Raw genomic sequence first — 19,609 nt, forward strand, 5'->3', positions numbered from 1 at the left:
TAGTTGCATATGATACACTTGGTGAAGAGTCCCTACATCTTCTATTGTCCCAACAGCGATTCCATTGTCATAGATATGGACAAAATTCTAGGTGCCATGGCTTCCTAGTTGTGATTTTTTCTTAGACCCCGTTTGGATCCCTTTTAAGGAATTGGAATCTACTTGGTAGTAGGTTATTTATTTTGGAATATTACATTCTACAACTTTTCAAAGTATATATATAAGTTTATCTTAAATTCATGGGACAGGAAATAGAAATTGATTTCATAGATCCTCGTGTTATATTTCTAATGTATAATTTATAGCACACTCTTCGGTTCGCTTAACTATAGTAGAAATACAGTGCATAATTATTTCTCTTATATGACCAACAAAATATATAAATATATTACACATACAACTATATTAATTTATATCTATGTTATAATTATTAGAATGGAATTCAATTCAAAGAATCCAAACGCACCTGAATGTATTACAAAGAACAAAAGGCCCCGAGATGCTCAATGTCCCCACAATAGGACGCAAAATAGAAAACTGTATTTATGGTATGCGTCGCGGTGAAAGAAAAAGGTCACGCACCTAAAACCTGCCTTCTCCAACAACGAACGCAAAAGGAAGCCCCGGAATACGGATGGTTTCTTTCGCGAGCGGTCGTTGAAATTTTCACGGGAAACGGAGGGGAGGATATCTTCGTACTGCGGGCTTGGTTCGATGGCGAGATTATCATGCCACCCCAGCTGCGTGTGCGAAGGGAGTCGAACTGGCAGCGAGGTAGCCGCTGGCGATCAACCGCCGGCACAAGGCCGGGCGTTGGCGCAACTGAGTCAATTATAACACAGGTAATCTGATTTCTGGCGATTTGCTTTTAGGGCGATTTGCCCCTCCGCCGAATCTGAGGAAAGGGAATCGAGATGAGGAAAGAGAAGAGGAAGAGGGAAGCAGACAACAGAGGGCTCTGCTCCTTCATAACCATGGACACCTCCGAGTGAATCAATCTTGGTATCGAACGAACGCGGCGGGCGTTTTTTATGCTGAATTCCCACGTGCAGGCGTCGATTTGGAGGCTACCTTGAGGGAACGTATTGGCTACCACATTCATTATTGGCTACCACACAACGAAGACCATCAATTTAGCAAGTAAAAGAGTTGGATTGTTGCCAAAAATGAATGAAGAAGCGATAATAGACATTGCTTACGATTTTTCCTTTTGTTTGCATCCTCTTTCCTGTTAGAGGTCTCTAAAATACTTTAGAGTGCTCACTCCCTCTAAAGAATCGCGACCTCTAAAGGAATGACACTCGCGCCAGGAACGACACTCGCGCGATTAGAGACTGGATCGGTGCCGGACCTCTAAACTTTAGATATTTCGGATTTAGACCCCGAAAACGAACACGAACGGACCCTAATAACTTCGATGCGTGTGGTCACAGAGGCCGGATATTTTTCAATTATTATCTAAAAAGTTCTCATTCGCTACGGTGCTTTGGGCCAGACACGGGATCACGTGCTGCCCCCTGACCGGGCCCACTTGTCAGCAACGGAGCAGTGCGTCAGACTAGTCTCCACCCTTTAGGCCAAGGAAGAACGGCCAACAGATTTATGCTGCACTAGTTACCTGTGGCCATACCACGTTTCTCCTAGAAATTTATTATGCTTCAAGAACGTCAAGATAACATCTTTTTTTGTCATTATCTCTATAATCTAGAATCATGAACCTTAGTCAGACCTATCAAATTTATGCAGTGCCCAGGTCAGGGACAAGACGAAAAATTAGTCCTTGCAACAACCTACAAAGAATATAGCCTACTATAGCTATAACACAGCCGATGGCTTGACATAGAAGGAATGCGAGATGACGAAAATAAAATGAACAAAAGCATATGATGGATGAATATTAGCAACAATTGAATCAACAAGGATGGTTATGTTATCACGGCCTACCATTCCTCTAAGTTAGCTAACGGGCAATCACTATTTGCTACCAAGGTTACAGACCTAGGCAATTGATCGCGACAAGTAAGACGACTGTAGGTGCTGCATCAAGAACTGAGCAGAGTGAACATGACGAAGCGATGAGGGCATTTCAATGTTTGACATGTCAACGTCTGGTACTTCCTCTGCTATTTCCTCGGTTGTGAATGGAATGCTGAAATTGTGGAGAATAGGAAGGATCGTGTAGATGTAAGTTTAAGTGCACGAATCATGGAAATTAGAAAGACAGACAAGTGCACGAATCATGAAAATTAGAAAGGCAGACAAATAAGTTCATGAATTGAAGTTCCATGGATAATAACCTTAAGTCATCATCTAGAAGAAATGAATTGGACACAGGATTTTGCGTGTCGTTGCTCACCATGTCCCTCATTTTGGCAACAACCTGCAAATAACCCACTGATTTAACTGAAGCCAGAAACTGGACTTCATGACACAAAAAAAGAGAACATACCTCAGCCGATACACTATGGGTACCATATTTGTCATCCCAGTACATCGTACATATACGATATATCTGCCTCACACTTAACGCCTGGCATATATCAGTGAAGCAAGATAAGAGTTTTTTTTATTAGGAGGACAATTCTATCAAAGCCTAATTTGTATACAGAAGTAGCACTATTGAACTTTGTCTATACCGGGCAAATATTACTCTTAATCTGCTCAAGGGTCTTTTTGCTTTTATGTGGAATGATCTGCAATCACGTACTGGTATGAGAAAAAAAGCTTGAAAACAATGCCATAATCTAGCTATCAAAAAATGATACAAAATTTTACCAGAAAGTCAACCGCTTGCCTGATGAACTTCAGCTCATCCCAAGATGCACCTGCATGCTAAAACGTAGAATAGAATAGGTGTACTGTTGAACGCTGATCAAGATACAAATGGGAGCAAGACCTGCTGCAAACCTCTTCTTCAGCCTCCACGATCCATTTCTCAAGTACACAAAGCCCAGACTTCACATATTCTCCATTTGAAAATGTGCAACATTCTCGTCGTAGAAGCATACTGGATATTTGAGAAAGGAAAAATAAATCAAGATCTTGTAGACCTGAATGCTTTCTGAAATATAGTTGATATTGACAGGCTAACCTATTGAACAACTGTACATTAATGAAGGAAAAAACTTGAGTTACTAGCTTGCGGATGAAAAAAGAAGGCACCTGCAGAATGATTTGTTATCAAGATAAGTAAGAGTGCTTAGATCATGAAGAAAACCAACTACTCCTAAATAAGAACAGCGGGTTCCCTATAAAAACAACAGCAATGGACAGGTGCAAAAGAGGCTGTTAAGTTCAAATGAAAAACTGAATGCAAGTTTCTCTAGCATTTGCTTCTGTGCAATCAGGCCTTGCTCAAGAGTCAAGATACAGGTTCTTTTTTTACTTCATTGGGTTGTACAGTCAATGCTCTATATCAAAATCTGAATCAGATCCCACACTTCACGGGATTCTCAAAAGCATTTCTTCCGTTCATTCAACAAACACTAATCAAATGGATCAGCTTTCTTATGCCAGTAGGAACTCCAAAATGATTACTCAACAAGAAACCTTCAAAACAATGAAGCGGAATACAGTCACATTGGATTCTTCATCTTCCTATTATTCTGTTCTCCATTTAGCAATCTTAGGATTCACATTTCGCTCTATACTTAGAGAATGGCAGGTTGGTTATGGTATATGAGATGTCTCAACTAATGGCTATCTATTACCTACTTCAAAGGGTTTAGGAATTACATTTGCAAGACTATGAAGCTATGATAATAACTGTGCAAAACCATGTAACTTTTAGTTGCCTCGGATGAAATTTCCAGATAGAATGTTGCGCATTTGGAGTATATACAGCAAGCATTTGTATTGAGTAACTCACAAAATTTTGATGTAGTCTATCCATCAGTGAGTCCAAAAATTTAACAATCCGATCCCAGTGAGTACTTATTGGTTGCTGCATGGCCACGTCAGGCGATATCGACCTCCTTCCACCGCCTCCTCGAGCAAGTTTTGGTGCCTTTTTATCAACATAAATAGAAGGTGGAAGTTGTTGCTTTCTAACATGAACTCATAAAAAAATGTACAGCCTCCAGCAAAAAACTTTCACAGAGAAAAATTTGTGCTGACACAATCAGCTAGCCACTGGGGCTACAAGATCATATACCTGAATGCAAAGGCTTAAAAGAGGTGATATCTCTTTCTTTAGATTGTCACGAATTAAGCCGAAGATCTTCTCCAAGGAGGCAGTAAGTTGTTGCTTAAATAGCATGGCCGGGTATCGAGCATCAATGTGTGACATGCTTGTCCGCTGACCAAAGGCTTTCAAAGGATACCGGAATGTCTGTAAGAATGTTTCAACAATCAATTTCTAATAGTAATTATATACACCCTCTGTTTTTAAATAAAAATGAAATTAACTTGTCATAAACATTATATATTCTAAAACAGAGGGACTATGTTTTATCAGATATGTAACGTTATTAGTTCTATAAGAACCCCATTTCTCTGTTGACATGTTCGGAACAGAATTCAGGTTCCCCATTTCTTGAGAATTGCTAGTCCCAGCTGCCAAACCAGAATCTAGGTAGTGTTCTTGTATATTCCAGACAAATAACTATTCTCTGTATGTTTCTTCTTTCCCATGCTTTTGTATGTTCTTAGTTTTATTGAGTCTATATTCTTTCAAAGATCACTAAGTAACCTACTATTAGTCAGTACACATCATACTGGCTAAAACCAATGTAACTTGTTACCACTAGTAATAAGCTGATTCCCAGAGATAAGTTCAACCTTAAATCTGAACAGCATGAACAAAAAGAGAGCTGTAAAATGAAAGCTGAAAAGTGAATAAGTTGAATGGAATGGAACTCACTTCATTTGCCTTTTCACTTAAGTGAGTATCTGAAGACGATCGAGAGGGTGCCATTATGAATCCTTTTGACCTTAAATTTCTTTGTAACATGCACAGAAAGGCAGAAACATTGGCTAGCCAGTAGGGCAAAGTGTCGTTCTCGTTTTCTGTCTGAAAAGCAAAATGTTGAAACCAATAACCAGAGCACCTCAGACACATGGTTAAGCATATAAAACAGGGTCCTAACCTTCAGGATGTTATTAATTGTGTGAATTATGAAGTCAAAAATAGTTGTTCTTTCAGCCTCGAACACTCCCCAGTGGAGAAGGCATTTGTAAATGATACAGGCTGCAACTGGTTTTCCCTTCTTGAATCCCATATCATCTTTGATACATCGTTGGAGCACATCATGATAATCCTGAAAGCGTCACTTTTTTGCTTAAGTATGCTAACTATATACCAAAAACACACACATCCTGGCGTTGTTTTTTATTTTTAGAGAAAAAATATACTCAACCTCATGTCTATCAGAATTCATCCTTGACCTTCTTAGTTCTGTAGTGTTATGTGGGAGAGGTGCGAGTTTTACAGGTGAAGATTCCTGAAGGCAGCCAAAATTTCATTTTGTCAGTAATCAAGATGGATGTACATTCAAAATGATAGTGAGGCTGCATTGTCTTACGTAGAATGACCTTGGGCTGCATGGTGAAGCCCCGATGTGATGGCTCTACAAACAAATATAAGAACATTCATTAGAACATAGTAGTTCTTTTTCCAGATATTCAGTTGAATGAAATACACGTTTATTTATGCACAGCACGAGAAATAAATGGATGTATTTCTAGAATGAATAGGAAAAAAAATCCATATACCCCAGTTCGGCCGTGTCTAGGAGATAAGTTCAAGGCCTTCTGTCTCAATAAATGATTCTCATCTTCTAAATTCGAGATCTTATCCTCTAAGCTGTAAAGAGAAGGTCCAAATTACTTAGTGAGTAAGGTTTGTCTATGTAATCATGATAAGAATAATTTTCTTACATATAGATATATGAGAAAAAAATAAAATGCTTTAGTACAAAATGCTCATCTTTTAGAAAATACTTGAGAGCTCTATGATATTACTGTGAAAAAAGCTTACCTTTTCAAGTTATCCCGGAGATGCACATAGTTCTTTTCCACATCATGCAGCTTATCCATATTATCATGGCTACTTTTTTGAGCTTTTAATAGCTCTTGTTCCATTTCTGCATTATTTTCCTGCATTACATAAACATCTTTAGAAATTAGAACACTGGTTCAACAAACCTATCAAAGGCAACATAATATGCATGGAAATGTATGTGGATCATTCATTAAGGAGTGCTTAGATTACAACCTTGTTTAGGTTGCAAAAGGCCTTTGAGTAAATGCTTGCAATTTAAGAGAAATCATAAACTACTCCCTCCATTCCAAAACGACCTACAATTTGGAACGGATGGAGTAGAATACAACTATATCAGAACATTAAGAGCAAAACAAATTAGTCACTAACATCACATTGTTGAGAGCTAAAAAGGTGAGTGGCACATACATAAAAATTGGAAAGTGTCATGAAATGCTGGATGCAAATAGAATTTGAAGTAGAGATACAGATTAAATTTAAATTTTATAGGTGGGGAAACACCTTCAGTGAAATATTCTCCTTCTTCACTTCTTCTATTTGAGAAAGACTGTTACGCAGAGCTTCTTGATCCTTGGATGATAACTCTAAATCATGTTGGAGCGAGGCAATTTTCTTGCAGTTCTTTTTATTTTCTTCATTTGATGCCTCTAATTCTAACTTCACAGAATCCAAGATTTTGACAAGCTTAGATATCTCCAATGCCTTCGACTCTTCAGCAGCAAGCTGTGTGCACACACATAGGATTATATAATTGATGGCTATCAGAAAACAATCAATATAGAGAAACACTATACATCTTCGACAACAAAGATAATAGAGTCCTCGACTGGAATGTTGAGAAATATGAAGAAAACATATAGCTTAAGTTAAACTACTTTTGATGCTTTGCTGCTAATTGTTGTCCATCGTGTCATTAAAAAGTTAAAGTCCATCAGGTTTCAGCAACTCTGTGAGAGCATCCTGTACTTTATATGGTAATTAAAGCACTTCAATTTGAAAGTTTTTAAATTAAAAGATCTATATCACATTGAAGCATACCCTTTGCCTCCTCTCTAAGGTGAATAGCAAAGTAAGATCTTCTAAGCTCTTCTCAAGTTTTCCTTTTGCTTCACGTAAAGCTCCAGCTTCATATGCAGCCTTGAAAATGAAGAAATTCAGTACTTGAAGTATTGAACTAAAAATATCAACATAATACATAATTATACTGCATCACATGTGAATCATCAATAATACAAGATATGTTTGATAAGAAAAAAGGTAAATGAAATGAACAACGGAATGGTGTAAGTCAAATACATTTGGAATTTAATCATACAGAAAATTAACTTCTTAAATTCTTTGTATGTGGAGGAAAGGTTTGTAATATACAACATCCTCATTGCTTCACCAAAGTTGAAGTCAGCTGTAATAACTATTTGTTTAAATCCTACTCCTTCCGTCCCAAATTATTAGTCGTTTTGGCTTTTCTAGGTGCATAGTTTTGTTATGCATCTATATATATGTTATGTCTAGGTGCATAGCAAAATCTATGTATCTAGAAAAGCCAAAACGACTAATAATTTGGGATGGAGGGAATAGAACTCAAGAAGACAAGAAGTTTGGCTCCAATACCACACTGAGTTTCATGCAGGGGTTGAGCTAAAGCTTGCTATCGTTGTCAGCTGACAACAACGGATTTTAGAAAACTTAGTGTAAAATACTGTTCAAGTACTATATTCAAGGTTAATGACACCAGTAAAAAAAGGGTCTGACATCGGTGAATCAGGAGGCTGGCGCGCCCCTGGTTTCATGCATCACCTAGCCACCCGAAAGCTTGAGCTTTTGAGGAAAGGTGTGGAATATACTTCACAAGGTTGCACACGGACTTGGCTAAATGTTAGTACATGTTTATTACCATTGGTATGTAAACATCCAGGACATGCAAGAATGAGATAGTTACAGTGTAGTCATCTGGAATGGAAAAGTTTTCTTTAAGCATCATCATTAGAAAAATTTCAGCTCTGAATTTGCTGAATGAATTATAAGATAGGTATCATCAATTCATCACCTAATTTGGTACAAAAGAACAGGAAATAATGAAGCAACTAAATGGTGAAATCGATTGTCACGTCTTGTGAACAAATTATACCTCAACTAAATGGTGAAATCGATTGTCACGTCTTGTGAACAAATTATACCTAACCTTTAAAGGAAACTTATGCTTACATATAGCAGAAACCAAACTATCAGCGAGTAAAATTAACAAAGAAATATTTTATTTAGAAGAAATTTAGCAAGGTTCCAATTATTTTAGTTGTTATTTCCAGTGTTCCAACCTGATAATTTCAAGATACATCATAATGAAGATAGTTGCTATAGTTCATACATGTTTAAGGTTCCGCAATGCCCTTTTAGCAAGCTTCTGTCTCCAACAGCACTGGATGAGAACTGTTGCCCGTCGGTATTGCTGATGGAAATTATGGAGCTTCTGCATCCTCCACCAAGCCTATATATTAAAACAACAGGGGTGGTCAGTATACATTGACTAGATCAAGGTTGAACTAAAGAAGCATAAGGATACAATGATAACTGAGATTTTATATCCTCAATCCAATGAAACAATTCCATGAGTTGAAATTTAAATCTAATGATAATAGCTTGATCCCCATACAGAGAAAGATAGAGAGATTTTTGGGGGAGGGGTTATTTATTAATTGTGATATTAACAATCAATTAGAATAGCATTTCTGCTGCTCCAGTAGCTGGCCTTACCTACAGACTGAATTTAAGAGTGAGGTGGGGATGGGGTTTCGAGTATCAAATATGGGGTGGGGGTACGAGAATAAAAAATGAGATATACCTGTATAACAGTAGAAGCTTTAGCATTCTTTAAGTGCTGCAATCTCTGAACTGCTAAGATATAGCGAATACCAGATTGGATCGCAAGAGCAGCAGAACGAAGATGCAAATATGCACAACGACACAACCATCTTCGAGCATATCTTTCAACTGAAACAGCTGCTGCTATCTGTTTCTTAGCTTCAAGCACATTTCGTGCTAAACACCCTGCAGAGCAACCAAAGCCAATGACCGTTACTTTGAGGAGTAAAGTGAAATTTGTAGTGCATCAATCATTAACCCTGTTGGGTCCTTAGAATATTAGTTTATTTAGCACAAAATGCAGTAAGAAGTTATGTTAGTGATGTTTGTGCAGTTTTTTAAAGAATTCGTTTGTTATTTTATTTCAGGCCTTTGGAACTGCTATGGCTTTATCACAAAGTACAGTAAATAAGCATGTTATCTTGTAGAAATAAATGAAGAATGAGCATGCAAAGTATGAAAACCACAAAAAGATCTATCATACCTCGGCAATATATTTGGATGGAGATAGAAGCTTTCCTTGTTGAAAGAAATTTCTTGCGAGCAATAAAGGTTCGAAAGTAACCCTGCAAGATCCTGGAAGCATTGTCCAGAATTTCACCACGTCTGGAGTCCAAAATAGCAATCTGGCCAGCCCGGAGAAAAACTTTTGTCCTGCCAAGCTGAAGAATACAATCAGACTTACACATTACAGTAGATATATATCATTCAAATTTTATGTCCATGAAACTTTAATTCATAATAACACCCATCCTGTAGGGTGCTTCTGTGCTCCACCCTCGCAACAAGAGTAGCACAAATTTTAATGCACTTGAAGGGGCAAGCAGGTCGGATTAACCCTTCAGTTTTAACTCAACATTTAAAGCTTTCAAAGGTCAAACACAGAAGCACCTCTCTTCATACACGCCCTGTGTAACAATTGCATCTTTGGTTGTTTATCTACTTCTGCTGGTGATCCACATATCTTATCTTTAAAGATAGCGAGAGAGGGTATATTCCTTCTTAAAGTTCATGATTAGTTCCAATACCTGAAGAGTGACTTATTTATATCCTAAACATTTTAGCTAAGCGACGCAAAAATAGGGAAAGCTTGAGTGCAGTTGAATGTTCTTAATGTTAAAGTAGACTGAACACTAAAGGGTACTATTTCCATGGTCCAAGGATGGATAGAATTAGGACAATGTGCGAATTCAGCATAGCTCAATTGCTTAGGTTCCTTGTGTTGGAACTTTCCCACCTGGATTCAAGTGTCTAACTCAGCACGAGTGTTCACATTTCAGCTTAGGAGCCACATCATGGTTGACAATGAGACACCTGGGGTGACTTCGTAGATCTCAAGATCTGCTAGCCCAGTTTATCAGAGGCGTTTATAGAGGTAGGATGTATGTGCATGCGTTCGTAGGAGTGTGCGTGCGTGTATGTGAGCATCTGCTTCAATACTATGTTTTTGCCAAAAGAAGGAAAAAAAACAATTAGGATACTGTACTTGGAAGTTCTCGAGGTTTAGTTGCTTTAGGATCCTCTGTGTCAGTGATCTCTCATCAAATCTGCAAGAGTGGAAAAAGAGATGCGCCGATAATCCTTTATATTGATGAGATGATAAAACTTCCCAGAATGAAACATAACAGAAGTTGACCAATGCAAATATATTATTGGAAGTTGGCATATTCTAAGGAGGTTCTAACGTACTCATCAACAATGTTAAAGTATTACCTTTCATCCATATGTTCTGGCACAAGAAGTCCAAAGCGATTAATGAATTCAGAGTATGTTCTCCGTGTGGGATAACCAGCAAGACTTATCCTAATAGCTTCAAGGACACCCTGCAGTGAAACCCAATAAGTAAAGTAACTAAATTAGTAGCTTTTATGGTTCCCAGAATGAAACATCTCAGAACAAAGACGAGTTAAGCAGAATGAATCATTGACATGAATCAAACTTCAAAGCACTGATACATTGAGTGCTAGAGGAGAAAATTAATGGTACTAACCCCGCTACGCAGTTGCTGTAGAACACTGCCATTTTCAAACTTCTGAGGACAATTCAGAGAATTTGGTTTTATGCAACGGATGTAATGAGGTTCCGTTGAGCTAAGTGTCTCCATTAGCGCTTGGAGTTGTAGCTGTTGGGATTAGATAACTGACCATATCATAAGTATAATCAAATAAAAATGAAATTTAAAATAAGCATGTATTATTCTTGAGAACTTTCAAAAATCTTAATGTTCAATTCACTTGTGTGCACACACACATTCATGATCAAACTCAGACATGTTTCCTTGACTGCAAGAACTTAAAATTTCTATATATGTAATACTAAATTTGGAATATATTCTTGCAACAAAAGATATTGGAAATATGTTTTAGCCTGTTGCTTTCTTATTTCCCTTGATTGTCAGCGACCATGTAATAGGAATATTATTTGTACCATGCAAAAAAGTTATGTAATTGTTTAATACCACACTGGCCAGAAAAAGGAAGATAAATAACCAAGAAACAGTAAATAAAGCCAAAATTAAAATCAAGTTTTTAATGTCCACAGGAAATTAAGAAAACAATAATGTTCAATACTGTACCTTAAATCGTGAAGCTACTGAAGAAAACTTATAAGATGATTTTGAGGGGTCATCTTGGTTTGAAGCAAAGAGACCAGAAATAAAAGAGCATTCTGAAGAAGACAAAAGATTCTGGTGCTCTGCTATAACATAATCTCGGTTCTTCTCTAAAAATAAATCAGTTTGGTAGGTCACCTACAAAAAGTAGACCAGTCATTGCCACATGTTTTAACCTAGTCAAGAGCAACAAAATGCTAAGCATATTTTACAAGAAAGAAATTTGGTTCACAGTACATGCCTTTCCAGCAAAATGAAATAGGGCAAAATCTGTCTTTGAGAGCTTTGGTTTTTCTAGTCTTGGATGTGCTCTTAAATTCTGAAACAACTTCATTGCAAAAGTTTCATGTGTTGACTTCCCAAGCATGCTGTTTAACAAGACTAGAAAGAAGTCAGAATGTTGAACTCAAAAGTGTTTGATAACACAACATGAAAAACCTTACCATGCTTCGTCCAATAGTGAAACTATGCCTATTGGTTTCTGCAAAACAAAACATAAATAGCACAATTATATAAATAGATAAAGTAATGTAACAGTAGAAGAAAATTTCAGCACCAGATATGAATTTCCCTGATGCAACCCACTAAGTATGCAACATATTATTTTCTGCAAATCTGGTAAGATAATACAAAATATTGAGTTCAATTTGCACATTCAGTTAATATCCACTCAGACACATGCCAAAAAGAAGAGTTCCGGATGTTAAATACAGTGATTAAAGGTACGATTATATTGGAAGATTTTTCATTTGTTCAGATAATATGCTAGCTTGAAACATAAATGGAGGAAAGATTACAAAAAAAACACTATACAATGGTACTACATTACACTAATGACACATGCAGTGAAATGCCATCAATTACATGTTTATGAAAAAGCAAAATACTATTAAGAGTAATGTTTTGACATACTACAGTAATGCCACTTCCATAGAATGGCACGTATGATTTAGCAACTGTTCTCATCTGGAAAACTGTGCCTCAAATCAACTTTTACTCTTTCCATATTAAATGGGCAGAGCTAAAACCTAAAGGTTTTCATTGCTATAGATTGTTCAGAATTCAGTTCACCACTCCATTCAAGATACATTAAACAATTTGAAACATTTGGTCAAGCTGGAAAGGTAAATAAATATAACTAGCATATCATATTCTGTGCAGAAACCATTCATAAATAGATAAAAACAAACTTCACTGACACATGCCACATGTCAAGACCATATCAGGTTTTTTATTTGTGCACAACTGCACACTGGTATTGCAATTGATAGGAAATGTGAGCGAAAAATACAATATTGGCATTCATACCACCATAGCATAACAGAGGATATTTCAAATGAACGATATAATATTGGCATTTGTACCACCATAGCATAACAGAGGATATTTCAAATGAACGATATAATATTGGCATTTGTACCACCATAGCATAATAGAGGATATTTCAAATGTAATTATAGATTCTATCAGTCTTATAAGTTTATACCTTTTCAATAAGATCCAATATATCTTGGTTATCAACAAATTCAATGTAGCTCCAATTGATTTCTTCTGTTTTATATTCCTCCTGCTCCATCTTGAAAACATGCTGTATCAAGAAATTAATTATTAAAAGAAAAAAGGAATCAGATATTTATGTGCTTGAAAGGGAGGATGAGGGGCAGGGCCATAAAATACCTTATTAAAATGCTGTTGGAGCTTTTCATTAGCAAAATTGATGCACAACTGCTCAAAGCTAGCAGAAGGAAGAGTCATCAGTAATTCAAGAACGATAAAATAGAATTAACTAAATAGAAGTCTGTCAACAGAATACACATACAGCTAAAGAATCTGCATGTGAAGTAAGAGTGCTACTAGTGTGGGTTTGGAATTGCATTGTATTATAATGTATCTTTCATCATACTCTTTTTCTTCTTCTTCTTTTCTTTTTTCATTTTATATGTTTGTGCTAACCTTTAAGGGCATGTTACAGTTTATCATTAAAAAGATTCAACCAAAGTGCATGAATCCAAGGAATGCCATGGTTTCCCAGCATATTGCAATATTATCAACTAAAATGCTGATGTATTATATAGGGACACTAGCTTCCTACAATTTTTATCAAGGTAATAACACTAGAAAAGAATAATTGAAAGGGCACAATAAGTATCATTACCATTGATGAGGTTCCGTTTGAAGTTCTCTTACAACTTAGGGCATGTTTTGTCAATGAAATCCTTAGACTATTCAGAAGTCCATGCCCAAGGGCATGCTATGCAAGAGAAATCTAGGGAACCAAACATGCCTATAATTACTTAGTTACGAGCTAGCTGGTTATTTGGCAACAAAATCTAGCACTACTTTTGCTTGTAGAATATAACGAAAATCAGCATTGCATAAATAATCGTACTGAGTATTGTTTTGAGACATGCAATTCATTGAAGAATAGCCACCAGCCCAAACTTTAAAATTAGTTAACCTGCTTCGTGGTAGGCGAATATTAGGCTTGTGGTTGTAAGTTTGAAGTTTGTACAAAATATCAGCATCACATAAATGCTTGTATTATGTAATATTTTTGAATTATGCAGCTTCTTGAAGAATAGCCACCAACACAAACTTAGAATTTTGGTTATTCTGCTTAATGGCAGGAGAAGTTGGTCTTTGCTTGTTACTCCCTCTGTCCCAAATTATTGGTTGTTTTGGCTTTTCTAAATACATAGATTTTATTATGCATCTAGAAATAACATATATCAAACTGATGCTGCTGGTAGCGTTCTGACGAGGAGGACGACGAATCAAACATTCTATCGCAGTTTCTTTTGATTGGGGGCTTTCTAGTTTAGCTGTTGGTGTTTCTGTTAGCAAACTCTCTCCCTGGGAATCCTGGGGATGCTGGATGTAATTTGACAGCGCTCTTGACCTGAATCAGGTTTGAAGTGTCTGAACGAGGAGTTGGGCCACTACCCCCCTCCCTTCCTCCCCCTGTTCTGTGCTTCTGAACATTTGTTTTTTCGTTTTCGTGTGAAATGGAAATGGGGTAGAGCCTTTTCTCGAAAATGACATAACATATATAGATGCATAGCAAAAACTATACATCTAGAAAAGCCAAAGCGACTAATAAATTGGGATGGAGGGAGTAGTTTTGAAAGAAAGACTGAAATTCTGACCTGTTATATTTGAAACACTCAAAACCATAGATGTCCAAGACCCCAATCTGTGACCTTGACTCCACGTCCTGCCCAATGGACTTATTAATGTTGTCAACAAGCCTGCAGTAGCCACGCTATAAGCACCATATTAAGAATTGTAAATCAATTCATGAAGAGACACGCTCGTACCAATCAAATAGTCGAGCGTAAACAGTCTTTGCAAGTGTATCACGACCAATGACAGCTGCAGAACTGTCAACTGCCTTGACTATGTTTCCTTCAGGAGTTTTAATTGTGCGATAGCACAGAGTTGAAAGCAAAAGGCTTGCATCAACCCTACAGATAGACAAACAAGACCTATAAATGGTGCCTAGACATAATATGACTTATGAGTTATATTGTCAATAAAATTTATTGGTGATGCTCACAAAGAATCACGAGGCATTTGATCATGAGTACTGCTAATATCATATATTGCCAAAAAAAAAAACATAGTATCTACAAAGGCAATGTCCATACTGATAAAGCTTTAACCAAATGAAGTTGTTTGATGAGCATGATAAAATATGATGAAGGCCATGAGACATAATAAATCCAGAAGGTTTAACAGAGTCATTGATGCATAAGTATTCCTTCACTACATTTGATGGTATGGTGTTAATCTGGCAACAGTTAGTAAAGCAAAAGAGAAGACCGCAGCATTTGCCAATTTTAGTTCAACAAAATAATCTTGCTACTTGGATGCAAAAGGCTGCCTTTTGTGAGGGGGGGGGGGGGGGGGGAGGGGTGCATAATCCCTTCAACTTTGGGTTACTCTATAGGAGACTTAGGGTTTTGATGCAAAGAATTCGTGATGAGGCAATGCATGTTAGCCATTTTTGAAATATTTTATCGAAAGCTAGAAAAACAGAATTAACAAGAAAGAGAAAATGCAACACACAAATTGGTCTTACAGCATTAGCATCATGAGCACTATGTCAACAGCAAAAGGTAACATGTTTACATTGGATTTTTGTGATACAGAACAGGAGCAGGTAAGGAGACAAGAATAAAGCTTAATAAAAGACTCACATAAGCAAATCAGCAGCCATCTGCAGATGGAATTTGCATTTTTCATCCTTAATAACAGATGAATCAAACTCTTTTCCAGGAGAAAATTCAATATTCCCTAGATGAAGGATAGCAGCCACAGTACGGAATATAGCTTCCTAAGAGTGAAAGGTAGCATCATGAGTCAAAGTTATTTATCAAGAGAAACAAGAAATGGAGTGATTTTCTCTCCCAGTGCAGGAATGAGGCCAAGATGAACCTGATCAGAAAAACATATACCAACAATGTCCATTGCTCTCCGTGTTTGAAAATATTGCTCTGCCTCACTGACCCCTTCTAATTCATACATATGGCTTTGATTCAAGTAGTTAAAGTTCCTAGGGTGAGCAAGCTTGTATTTATCTGCATCCTGGCGATACAAATTTAACATAACATAACATGAGGCATCAATTATGAGCCAAATAACTCTTAATTGTGGCATATACAATGTCATTGAAGTTTACATGATTGATAATACAACATACATTTATAAATATTGACCTGCAAGGAGGTTTAACCCGACAGAGTTCCAATCTCTCTCATGATGATGCAAATCATTTGACCGAGTAATTGACACAAATAGCAAAACACCAAACTTTGAAACAAAATTGAGGATAAAATGGTTCCATAAATTAAAAGCATCAATTTTATGAAACGAAAATGTCCATTTTACTCCCCAAAGGTTTCTAGTTCATTTTATGTTCTGAAACTACTACCAAACAGTCACTTCACTCCTTAGTGATATTTGTCCTTTTTGTTTCTCTTTACACAAGTCTTATTATAAGTTGAAGCTTTTGTGAGACTACAGAAGTCAACATACACTATCTTATGATATACTTTCAAATTTTCCATGACTATTTGCATAAAGGTTTAATCCTCATGGAATGAATTTAGGCCTTCCCTGGAAAACAATATAGGCAATTTCCAGATCTAAATTTACAGCTTCATGTTCTAATATCACAATTAATCTCAAGGATAACAACTAATACAATCAACATTAGTTATATAGACAAACCTGCCCAGATGCACAAAGTTGATAAAAACAGTGGTAATTCCTTTCAGATTCAGAAATTTGTACAACACGAGACCGTTCCAGGAGATAAGTTCGAACTGCAGCCCCAGATATTCTACCCGATTTGTCAAACTGAATTTCAACAAATTTCCCAAATCGACTGCAATGAAATAAAACTAGTAAGTAAAAATATAGGTATATGCAAGAAAACAGTAGACGAGCAAGTAGACTACCATGCTTATCTACAGAGCTTCATTTCTTTGGATCATGAGGGTTACACCTAAACTGCTAGAACCTTTAGCTCAATCAATAAATAATATAGGTATATGCATACTGATAATAGTTTCTAGCTTCATTTCTTTGGATCATGAGGGTTACACCTAAACTGCTAGAACCTTTAGCTCAATCAATAAATAATAGCACCGTCACTGTTCTAAGAATATCAAATGATAGATGTATCTAGTTGCACTGCACAAAAGAATCAAACAAGCTTTCTTTCTATGAAAAATAGTGAAACAAGTTGACTGACTCAAAGAAAATTAATGAACAAAGCTCACCTGGAATTGTCATTTCTCACAGTCCGTGCATTACCAAAAGCCTCCAGCAGTGGATTTGACTACATTAAAATGAGGGCAGAATAGATGCAGAATTGAGAAAACATACAGGCAAAACTAATACAACTACTTAGCCTTTTGTCCCAAGCAAGTTGGGGTAGGCTATACAGGCAAAACTAATATAGGGACAAAAATTATTGGGAAGACATAAAGCTTTTTATAGTACACGTTAATCGTGGCCCAAAATCATTGATGAGAAAACTGAAAGTTACCTCTAGAACTTGTTGCTCCACAGAGCGGACATCACCAGTTGCATGGCCCCCAACAAAAGTAAGATATCGCATAATGAGCTTGGTAGTTTCCGTTTTCCCAGCACCGCTCTCTCCACTGACTAATATGGACTGGCTGCGGTTCTCGCTAACCATAGCTCTTCAAGAAAGAGAGAACTATGTCACATAACACTCCATATTATAATCTCTAGCATGCTGTAAGCACGTCCCCATGTTTCATACTTGTATGATGCATCGGCAATGGCAAAAACATGTGGACTCAATTCACCGAACTGCACGCCTCTGTACTGCTCCATCATGTGCATATTGTACATATGAGACAGCTTTGCAAAAGGGTTTACAGCGATCAAGATGCGCCCTGTGTACGTCTACACAAATTAAACCAACAGAACAGTCAGATTAACAGATGGCACAAATAACAGCACGCATCAGCAGGCGATCTAGAAACTCATGTAAGCATCATGTTCTGATGAAACGTAACATTTACTAACACAGATCAAGAAAGGAACAGCTTCCTCCATTCCACATATACTAGACATAATACATGATCGTACACAGAGGACATTGTCCTCTTATCCTCCTATAACATGACTTCATAGAGGAGATGACTAATTTCCAACCAGTGGACAACTCGACATTGTGAGATCAAAGAGAGAACGGAAAGGGTGCACACACTCACATAGATCTCGTTGAGCGTGTATCGCCGCGCCAGGTTGGAGAGCACCCCGGGCTCGTGGAGGTAGACGAGCTTGGTCATGTCGTCAACGCCCCCGAGATCAGCCTCTGTGTCCCGCGGCAGGACCTTCCTACCATCCACAACGGCCTGCCACGCGACAACCCAGCCACAAAGTTAATCGAACCAACCTAGCCCAATCCGCCGCCAGGCAATTCAACAAACACGTAGGCTGCAACACACGCAGCGGGGCTTCCAAACAAGGGGCTGGGTCGTTGCACCCTCACCTTGACGCCGGTGGATAGAACGACCGTGACCGAGGACTTCGAGGGCTGGGAGGCGGGGGAGGATACCACCTCGGCCTCGGCCCAGGTGAGGGCCGCGTGCTCCACCCACACGGCGGTGCCGGGGCGGAACATCATCGCGGCGGCGCCGAGGAGGAGGAGGCGTTGCCGCGATGCGGGGTGGGGGTCGCAGCGGTGGCCCTGCGGTTTGTGGGGGATCCCAAGCGGTGGGAGTGGGACTTGCCCATTTGGAAGGAGAGGTGGTCGGGAAGCGAGGGAGATGGCGGGAGTTGCGCTCGGGCGCCCGCGTCTCCGGTGAACAGACCGTTGGAAGCCGCACGAAGCTCGTGAGGAGACGGGAACGGGAGAGGCGATATTAGGGCGAGTTAAATAAATTCTTATTTCATCTTCGTGAACAATTTCTCAAAGAAATTTTTAGAAATAAACTCGCATGTATTTAGCGCTGACGGAATGGAAGTTCGGTGTGTTGGTAACAAATTAGCTAGAATGGCGTTTAAACTATGCAAACCTTTTCAAAGTTATATTTCAAATCTTTTTTTTAAAAAAAGTTCACTCAGCTTTTGTAGAAGCATATAATAGTTCATACAACGACACGACTGGAGACACCAGTTCAAAAAAAATGGGCAACAGACTGCGAAACTTGGCTAAAAATAGAAAAAAAAGTGCGCGGCTATCAATGCGAAGTCTTCCTCCGGCGGTATGATCCGTAGCTTCTCCAGGAATGTGTCCACCCACTCCTTTGTCTAGTTCACCAGCCCCTCTAGCTTGTCTTGTTCAGTAGCCTTCAACAACATCCTCCATTTCTGTAAAAAGAGGTTGGTATTTCAATTTTTTTAATATGTTGTTTTCTTTACCCGAAAAGTTCTCAACATTTCTATACTTTCAAGAATCCACAATAAACATAACTTGAGAGAAATAATTTAACAAAAGATATATGCGGAAATTCTGCATCTTAAGAGCACCCGTTGTATAGTGTGAAACCGGTACTTGGAAGGTGAGAGAGATTATCCAAGCATCAATTTTTCCCACTGAAGCCACCAATGCCCAATTAAAAAGCACAAGTACTGAAGATAGTTGATTTTTCAAT

General features: G+C 37.9%; 1 protein-coding gene across 7 annotated transcripts; it reads right to left on the minus strand.

Annotated features, from left to right (window-relative positions):
• Window positions 1-1,856: 1,856 nt before the first annotated feature.
• On the minus strand, window positions 1,857-18,889 carry LOC112874039 (protein OPAQUE1-like). 7 transcript variants are annotated; one of them, XM_025937190.1, is made up of 38 exons: window positions 18,505-18,877; window positions 18,224-18,367; window positions 17,767-17,912; window positions 17,527-17,683; window positions 17,258-17,316; window positions 16,704-16,860; window positions 15,909-16,058; window positions 15,671-15,807; window positions 14,789-14,935; window positions 14,618-14,719; window positions 13,149-13,206; window positions 12,958-13,059; window positions 11,915-11,952; window positions 11,713-11,839; window positions 11,436-11,609; window positions 10,851-10,982; window positions 10,574-10,683; window positions 10,347-10,407; window positions 9,345-9,522; window positions 8,841-9,046; window positions 8,367-8,486; window positions 7,040-7,138; window positions 6,503-6,724; window positions 5,978-6,096; window positions 5,713-5,803; window positions 5,523-5,567; window positions 5,358-5,441; window positions 5,088-5,258; window positions 4,862-5,011; window positions 4,154-4,330; window positions 3,869-4,006; window positions 3,092-3,162; window positions 2,908-3,007; window positions 2,776-2,832; window positions 2,637-2,693; window positions 2,450-2,530; window positions 2,298-2,380; window positions 1,857-2,149 (listed from the first exon to the last, which is right to left on the minus strand). In XM_025937190.1, the coding sequence occupies exons 1-38, from the start codon at window positions 18,637-18,639 to the stop codon at window positions 1,999-2,001; spliced, it is 4,536 nt and encodes a 1,511-aa protein (XP_025792975.1). In that variant the 5' UTR covers window positions 18,640-18,877; the 3' UTR covers window positions 1,857-1,998. The 7 variants fall into 7 exon arrangements, 1 of the variants encoding a protein (XP_025792975.1); XR_003224868.1 differs by lacking the exon at window positions 1,857-2,149 and having other exon boundaries at window positions 2,776-2,825; window positions 18,505-18,881; XR_003224870.1 differs by lacking the exons at window positions 1,857-2,149; window positions 3,092-3,162 and having other exon boundaries at window positions 2,776-2,825; window positions 18,505-18,883.
• Window positions 18,890-19,609: the final 720 nt, after the last annotated feature.

The sequence above is a fragment of the Panicum hallii genome, chromosome 9 (genome assembly GCF_002211085.1).
Source record: "Panicum hallii strain FIL2 chromosome 9, PHallii_v3.1, whole genome shotgun sequence".
NCBI lineage: Eukaryota > Viridiplantae > Streptophyta > Magnoliopsida > Poales > Poaceae > Panicum > Panicum hallii.